Source organism: Benincasa hispida, chromosome 12, assembly GCF_027475165.1.
Source record: "Benincasa hispida cultivar pf3 chromosome 12, pf3_genome.v1.1, whole genome shotgun sequence".
Lineage (NCBI taxonomy): Eukaryota > Viridiplantae > Streptophyta > Magnoliopsida > Cucurbitales > Cucurbitaceae > Benincasa > Benincasa hispida.
The window spans coordinates 6,285,563-6,294,431 of NC_143489.1; the positions used below are offsets into that span (position 1 = coordinate 6,285,563).

General features: G+C 41.6%; 1 protein-coding gene across 1 annotated transcript; it reads left to right on the plus strand.

Annotated features, from left to right (window-relative positions):
- Window positions 1-1,159: 1,159 nt before the first annotated feature.
- Window positions 1,160-1,630, plus strand: LOC150031727 (uncharacterized). The gene is made up of 2 exons (XM_090308259.1): window positions 1,160-1,445; window positions 1,509-1,630. The coding sequence occupies exons 1-2, from the start codon at window positions 1,160-1,162 to the stop codon at window positions 1,628-1,630; spliced, it is 408 nt and encodes a 135-aa protein (XP_090164385.1).
- The last annotated feature ends 7,239 nt before the right edge of the window (window positions 1,631-8,869 follow it).

Here is an 8,869-nt window from a genome sequence, read left to right on the forward strand (position 1 = left end):
TCTATACTCATCTAAATTTTTGAACTCAATAGATGAAAATATAAAATTCTAACAACAAGATAAATATGATTTACTTGCTATTGAAGCGTGTTTAGTGGAAACGATAAAACCTGGATAATAGATTCAGGTGTCGCTAATCATATCTATACTTTCTCATAGGAAAAAGGTCCTTGAGACAATTGGCAGAAGGCGAAGCCTAAGGTAGGGACTAGGAGGTTGTTTCAGCTAAAGCAGTGGGAGATATGAAGTTATTTATAGGAGATAAATACATTTTATTTAAAAATATTTATTACATTCCTTCTATGAAAAGGAATCTAATATTTATCTCTTGTTTGCAGGAATAAAACTATAAAGTTTTTTTCAAAAATGATAAAGTGTTCATTACTTCGAAGATTATACCTACCACCAACAGAGGAAGCTCAAACATGAATGCAGATATTATTATTGGGATGAGTCGAATCTATATAAAAAGGGGGCAGATCAGATTCTATGACTTTGCGTACCAAATGCTGCTCAACAACGCATATTATCGCAATGGCACGACTCACCATATGGTAGGCACTTTGGAGGACAAAGCACCGCAGCCAAGGTTTTATAGAGTGGATTCTTTTGGCCAACATTGTTTAAGGATGCAGCTGACTACGCGATGAAGTGTGATCGGTGCCAACACACAGGTAACATTTCATGGAAACATGCAATGCCGATGAACATCATCTTGGAGCTTGAGTTGTTCGACGTATGGGGTATCGACTTCATGGGACCATTCCCTCCCTTGAATGGTAAAATCTATATTTTGTTAGTCGTCGACTATGTATCCAAGTGGGTAGAGGCAGTGGCATGCGCTGCAAGCGATGCGGCGGTAGTCTCTCAATTCCTGAAGAAAAACATTTTCACTCGTTTTGGCACCCCACGTGCCATAATAAGTGATGAAGGGTCCCACTTTGTCAATAATACTGTCAAGGAGCTTTTGTGTAAATATAACATTCTCCACAAAGTGGCCACCGCATACCATCCACAGACGAATGGTCAGGCTGAGTTGTTCAATCGGGAGATTAAGCTGAAACTTGAGAAGGTGGTAAGGCCTTCACGAAAAGATTGGCTAGCAAAGCTCGACGATGCGTTGTGGGCATACCATAATGCATTTAAAACACCCATAGGTATGCCCCCATATGCTTTGGTATTTGGTAAGGCGTGTCATTTGCCTCTGGAGCTAGAATACAAGGCACTGTGGGTAGTAAAGAAACTAAACTTTGATTTGAAGAAAGCAGGAGAAGCAAGAAAACTTCAACTGGTCGAGCCAGAGGAATGGAGGATTAACGTATATGAGAATGCAAAGATCTACAAAGAGCGTGCAAAGCGCTGGCATGACAAACACATATGCGGTAAAAATCTCCATGTGGGACAAAAGGTTTTGCTCTTCAATTCACGGCTATGGCTCTTTCCTGGCAAGTAAAAATCGCGCTGGTCTGGACCCTTCATCATTAAAGAAATATTCCAACATGGTACAGTGGCACTGATCACTGAGGACGAGAGCCGTACATTTAAGGTTAATGGGCAGCGAGTTAAGGCATATTGCGGGGGTGATTTTCAACAAGAAAAGACCTCTGTGGACCTGAAAAACACGGAATAGAGAAAAATGGAGTGGCCCCTGCACTGGCAAGCAACATCATCTGGGGTGCAAGCCTTTTGGAGTATCCTTTGTTTGGTTCTTGAACTCTCATTTCTTCGACACTTTAATCATCATTTATCTATCAACATTTTACTTATTATCACTTCTCTATAAAAAAAAAAAAAAAAAAAAAAATGTTAATTTTTTTTTATCATTTGACCCTCTCGATGTTTCTTTGCAAACGATCAAGGTACACGATTGCGGAGGCACTATACGAAGATGAAATTTCACGTCGTCTCCGCAATCCAAAAGATAGAAGATCGCCGCGAAGCAGGATGCGTCAACAAACAATACAGGTGACAGCGCAAATTTGGGAGTTGTATTCTTCCTGAACTTTATTTCAAATTTTGCACTATCACATCGCATTTTGATTTTGAACGTTTTATCACCGCATCCTCTTTGGTTACCGCAATCATTTAACATTGATAAATTTAGTAAGTCATCGCATGAGTTCTTTGCCAATTATGATTTCAATGATGAAACACATGCTTCTATTTTTTTCTCATATATACTAGAATCAACTTAATCTTAGAAAAGTCACCTCGTGAAATATTTCTAGAAGTTAGAGGTCTACTAGCTTTCTTTCAAACTCTCTTTACATAGCTTCCTAAGAACATCGCATGACTTCTTTTAATCTTTTGGCAATGGGGACATTGCCGCATTTTGAATTTGGGGGTGAGGTAGGTATGTATTTTTTACCTTGCTATTCTAAAAAAAAAAAAACAACTCCACTGTCAACGCAATGGGAAAACCCATGTTGATAAGAGTTAAGTTGTGAAGGGCACTTACTCGTAGTTGGATGACCGCATGACACACGTGGGGGCAAGCCAAAACGAAAGTAAGTCGTCAGGATCAACGCATAAATAAATGACCGCAACTCCGCTGCCAAGTAGGTATGAGTTTAGTCTGAGGAAGAGTGCATTGCTCGTGGTTGGATGTCCACATGACACACGTGGGGACAAGCCAAAACGAAGGCAAAGCACTTGGATCAGTGCAAGGTCAGAAAAAAATAATAATGTCAAGAAATATGCAAGGATAAAAATCATTTGACACCCCGGTGGAAAAGTTTTCTTTTTGAAATAAATCATGCAATGCCGAAATTTAGTAAAGTTCTTTTGAAGGTTAAACTTGTGGTCCCTAGGTCTTAGAAATATTTTTAGAGGTGACTTGAATAAGACTTAAGGAAATTTTGGTGTGTAGGATTTGAATGAAGTATCCTTGAGAAATCTAGGAAAAGAGAATTGTGGTCGACTTGCTAAAGGAACTTTAGCTATGCTTGAGGACAAGCATTGTTTAAATTTGGGGGTTTGATAACGGACAGAAATGCACGTTATTACATTGCTAAGTTATTAAACAATGAGGGTTTGTGTTGATGAAATATGTTAGATTGCGTCCAAAAAGCATTAAGTTTATAACATTGTGGTCGCATGCGTTCATCGCATAAAAACAGTTAACTTTTGTGTTTTTATGCAGAATATGCGTTGACGCAAGGCGAAAAGCGCAATCATAAGAAATCAATGGACAAGCGCAGCATTACCGCAAGGCTTTGCGGTGATTTGTGCTCACAAACATCTGCTCAAGAAGAATTGCCGCATAGAGCCGGGGCAACTTGGTGGGCGCATAGGGTGAAAGGCATAATGGATCACGATGGGACAGAAAGCTGATGACGGTCGAATCCGAATTAAGTTGACAAGCCACTAACGATAACAAGTAAACTCAGCTTTTCGCTGACAAATATTCGTCGCATCAGTCAAAGAATTAAAGTCATCCCATCTGTGCAATCATAAGAAAGAAGCCGCCTTTCACCCTGAAAGCTCTATAAATATCGAAGGCATCCTTCAGAAAAAGGGTTAACAAGTCAGCTGCTCACGAGTTCACAATTTTCGTTCATAGTTTAGCCCTGTTCTTAGATTTTATTTTATCTTAAGGCGGAAGCGAGAGAAGGAGGTTGTGCCGATAGATCGTTCCGGTGAGCTTGGGAGAGCGTCGAGAGCTTCAAGATCAGAAAGAGGGCCATTTCCTGAAAAAGCAGGAATATCTTTTGAATCAAATAGAGATTGCCAGTGTAAAAGCCTCGGTCAACAAGGGATTGCTACCAGGCTCTCTACCTTTATCTTCCATTTCTATTTTGTATTCAACTTATTTATAAAAATGGAATTCACTTTTCTATATTTGTTCACTCTCTACTATTTACGCATGAGTAGCTAAATTTGTTAAATGGGTTGAGAAGCACTTAGCCAGATTAACTGGGGATATTCATTCTATGCAATCATCTTGTATTATGTATGCTTCATTCGTCCATTAAAGATACTCAGGAGGGTAGTCTAAGGACAAGATCTAGGCTTGGAAAAGTCAGGTTAGAATCTAAGCTCGGGAGAGTCAGATTAGAACGATAATCAAGAGATAGAAGCTTAGGAATAAGCACAGTTTGCTATTAACGCATCGCATGCATCCTAGAGATAGGAGATGATTGTGTGCGGTCACCTTGCCTTTGTGCATCTTGCATCATCGCATAGGAAAAGAGTAGAGACTTAGGAATAAGCTTTGGGGACACTTTTGCATTCAACACATGCGTCCTAGATTTAGGAAACCCACCTTCGTTTTGGCTTGCTCCTACAGGTGTCATACGAACATCCAACTACGAGTAGGCTCCCTTTACAACTAAACTCTTATCAGGTTGGGAATAGTTTTGAAATTTTCCTTTGCGCTGACATTGGATTTTTGCATAACATATTATATATATTTATTTTTTATTATTCTTTTTCTTTTTTTTTTTAAATGGTAAATGGTAAATGGACACATTTTCTTAAATACTACATATTCTTGATATTATATGCTCAGACCTTCCTCACCCCCAAATTTAAAGATGAGCAAGGTCCTCATTGCATTGTTTGGGTAGACTAGACAAACGCTTAAAAGAAAATTTCAAAAAGAAGGTTTGAGCAGAACTTTGAAAGATAAAAGGTAAAGTACTGCTAAACTAAGAGTTAACTAACTGTTAGTCAGAATTTACTAAGTATGGGAAATGTTTCTAAGTGTAAACATATAATATATCATAGCAACGCAATGAATATCGTAAAAATAAAAGATTAAGAATGTCACAAAAATTAACAAAGGAAGATAAAGAATGAGGCACAGGCAAAAAGTAAAGTGAATATATACTCTGATTGTATTGACTATTAACAAAGTATATAGATATATTATAAATAAATACATTACAAAAAAATTTCTATTACCTGTACAAGAGTCAAAGAATTTGAGTAACTTACAAATAATAAAAGAATTAAATGATGAATGATGAATGGCCGAATAAAAATAAAAATTAAAAAAAAAATCTCAAATTGGAAGAAAGAGTAAACATTAAGGTTGAGGAGCAGGGGGATCCGGTGGGGGATGTTGAGGTGGCACAACAGAAGCGTCATCAAATAGTAAGTGTTGCCTCAGATGCAGAGGCACCATCGGACCATGCAGATAGGCGGTAAAAAAGTTGAAATACTCTTGATTGTGCTCCGCTATCTGCCTTTGGTTTAGGAAGATTCTATGCATACTACGCTAGATATTGATGAGTGCTTCCCTTGAAGTCGCAACACTGCATTGAATCTCATCAATGCCCTCCATTGCTACCTCAAATTGATGATTGAAGAAGTGATGCTGCTGAGAGACAAGCTCTTGCTGTTGAGAGAAGAGGGTTCTCATTTCAACTAACTTAATAGCCAGGGAGGTGGAGGATGGTTGTGCCTGCGATGTCTCGCCAGTATCGTTTTGGAGTTGGGTAGATGTGCCTTCACTCAAATCGTGTGGGTCATCAACTTGCAGCGGTGGGATGGTGGGGTATGGTGATGAAGTTGTTGGTGAAGGTGGGGCTGCTAGGTGAATAACAGGAGAGTTGGAGACAAGAGGAAGGTTTGTAAAAGGTTCATGTAAAGGGGAAAAGGGTTGCGCTGGCGGGGTCGGAGGGCTTAGAGATCAGATAACTAAGGGAAGAGGGTTTGTGGGCTCTGGATCTTGCGCTGGTGACTCATGAACCCTTTCTTTTCCCTTATCTTCTCTTTGTCTTCTTTTTGGTCTAGGTTCCTGCGGCGCATTCAAATCGATCGCAGGTCTCTTTGCTGGCAGCTCGGGGCAATACGGGGAATCCTTGAGGAGGATCCTCAAAATTTTAATGTTGATGAGGTCATGGACTTCAGGCGTGGGCTCCTCATCAATGCCTACACCCACAGTTAGGCATAAGCTTGAGATGATTCACGGGAAGAAGTACTGCTCCCGTATATGCCCCACCAATGCTCTAAACTGCCCTACGATCAACCGCCCCACGTCGATACAAATGTCGCGAGCAATACAGTATGCCGCCATTACCCGATCCCTTGATACAGTTCTGTCGTGCGTTGTTGGGATTAGCAGCTTCTTGACTAGATAAACCCAGAGCCTTCCCTTCGGTAGCAAAAACATAAACTCCAAGGTGCGGATTCCTTTAGGTAAGACCGACCATCGTGTGCCCGGTTGCGCTAGTACCCTCAGCGCGTCTTCCATCAGTTCTTCTGTAGGATCATCAATAATCTCATTCCCTAGTGCATCAGGGTTGTCCTTCATCTGATATAGCTCATTGATGTCCTTTGCGCTGAAGTGCACTGTCTTTCCCTTAAAAGTCAACGCATCCCTATTTCCATGCAGACGCCTAAGTCTTGCACTACCTGAGGCACGATGATGGATGGGCACTGACAAAACGTGTCCCACCCATGCTCCACAATGACGCTCGTGATGAGGTCAGGTAGTGGGGTAGGCAAAGGGTAGAAGCCCATCTCGATAAACATGTCATCGTTTTCTTTTCTTTTTTATGACCGCTTCTTGCTGCTTTCTGCTATGTCCTTTCCTTTTGCCTGTGCAAGGTGGGTTGCTTGCCTTTGTCTCTTTTCCCACTCCATGCGATGTTCTTCTTTCTCACGTTCAGCGAGTTCCTTGCCCTTACTCTTATATAAGCGCTTCTTGTTAGCTTCGCACTTCCTTTTTTTCTCCTCCAAAAATAGTCTCTCCTCTTCTTTCTTCTTCCTCCTTTTTTCTTCTTCTTCTTCTCTCTCTTCTCTCTCAAACTCTTCTTCAAACAGCTCAGAGGCCAGCAATAGGCGCTATTCCTCCTCGCGCTTCCGGATCTCTTCAAGTCAGGCAAGCTCATTATTGCTTTGCATCTCCTCAAACTCCAATCTTCTTCTTCTATTCCCCTCTGCGATGATGAGCTTGCCCCTCTCCATCTTTTCTTGCTTCTCTTCTTCTTCTTTTCTTTTTCTCTCCTCCACTTCCAAAGCTAAAATAAAACTTTGAGGGTTGATGTTACACCCCTGCGGCGCATTCTCCCTACGATGCTGCATTATGGGGGGTTCCCTCTGTTTCTTCTCCTTCATTCGTCGCAACCAATTATGTTGCTACCGGTTGCGGTGATTCCAACAGCTACGTCGTTTCTCCCCTATCCTCCCTTACGGAGGTTGATTCTCCATCTTTCTCAGGGCTCGCAGCCCTCTACCTTGCCTTTTCCTCTTCTCTTAGGCGCCTCTTCTTCTGTCGATGCAATCTTTTCTCCTCTTTCTCCTTCTTCTTCCTCCTCTTCTTGGCCTCTTCATCTTCGTCATCATCCTTTTGCTCTTTGTTCTTTCCTTGCGATGACGTGAAGACTCCGCCTCTTCAGCCTTCTTTCCCTTTCTCTTCTTCTTCTTCTTCTTATCTTTCTTCTCAACCTCTGCTGGCTGCTTCTCTCTTTTCTTCTCTTCCTTCTCGGCCTCTGTTGGCTTCTTCTTATCTTCCTTCTCGGCCTCTGCTGGTTGTGCACCCCATGCAACCTCCTCCATCGCAATGTCAGGGGTCACCAATGCAACCTCTGCTTCCTTGGCCTCTTCAACCGCGATCTCTTCTTCTTCTCTTTCCTTGATCAGAAGTTCCTCGTCTTCTCTTCTTAGAGGCTCTTTATAATTTCCTGCGATGAAAGTCACCTCCTGAGTCTCTGGGACCAAGACATCATTTTCCTTTTCTTCTTCTTCAACGACCACTTCTTCTACCACCACTACTTCATCCTTTACTGTTTCTGTACCACTACCACCGCCTTCTCCTCCGTAGGCAGTGGTTGCTTTACAATCCCTACCTTGGGCAGTCCACGTCCTTGCTCCAAAGTACTGAAGATGTTGCCAAACACCTCTGTATCATCTTGTCTCTTCCTTTTGCTTTCAGTGGAGACGGAAGGTGTAGGCATGCTCTCGGTGCTTCCGCCTCTCTTGAACACAGGAAGCCTAACGGCCAAAGGGTTTCTCTGGGTTCTTCTAGCGAGTCTGGATACAGTGGGAACTTGGGCAGCAACCCGGCGACTGGCAGCTAGGAATGCTTCCTCTCGCATGGCTGCTTGGTCAATGGGGGAAGGTGAGCTTGGAAAGGTCTAATGAGAATTCGAGTTTCTGGGGAGAAAGAACGATTTAGAATGCAAAATGCTAGGGTTTCTGAGTTTTTCAACATAGGGTAAAGGATTTCCAACGAAGAAAGAGGCTGTATTTATAGGTTGGGTCGTGGTGGGGCCCACGCGATTTTCACAGCAACTGGCCTCGAGCAGTTCAACAGGCACGTCGTTCCACCTCCCTCATTTATGGATTTTTAGATAAAGCGTCCTTTCGTCTGCCAAGTCATAATTGCTTGGGGATACGAATCGATTGGACTTCTTCCCACATTGCCAAATGACTTTTTCTTTAATATTTTATTTGAATGGCCGCATGATAAATCATAACGCATTGTGTTCACTAACGCAACTGTATCTTTGCAGAGGACGGGCAACACACCCTTTAGCCAACGCATTTCTAGAGGATACCTCAACATAGTGCATTTGGCTAAAGACGGGCAAAGGACACATGTAAGCGCAACACACCCCTCAACTCAACACAGTTGAGTTAGGTGAATGCAAGGCATTCCTAGTTGGTTTGGGATGCGTCCATTGTCATCTTACTTTCTTGTTGTTAATTGTTTTATTCTTTTTATTTTACATTTTTCATCAGCGCAAGTGCTGAGACTTGCGGCAATACATTTTTCTTTATTACTCAATCATTCACAATTTAAAGCACACGCACTGATTACAAAAGGTCAAAGAATTAAAGACAGAACCAAATTAAATGCACAGAAGTAAAAGGAGAAATAAATTCATAAAGTCAAAATTTGAATTAAATGAAGCATTTA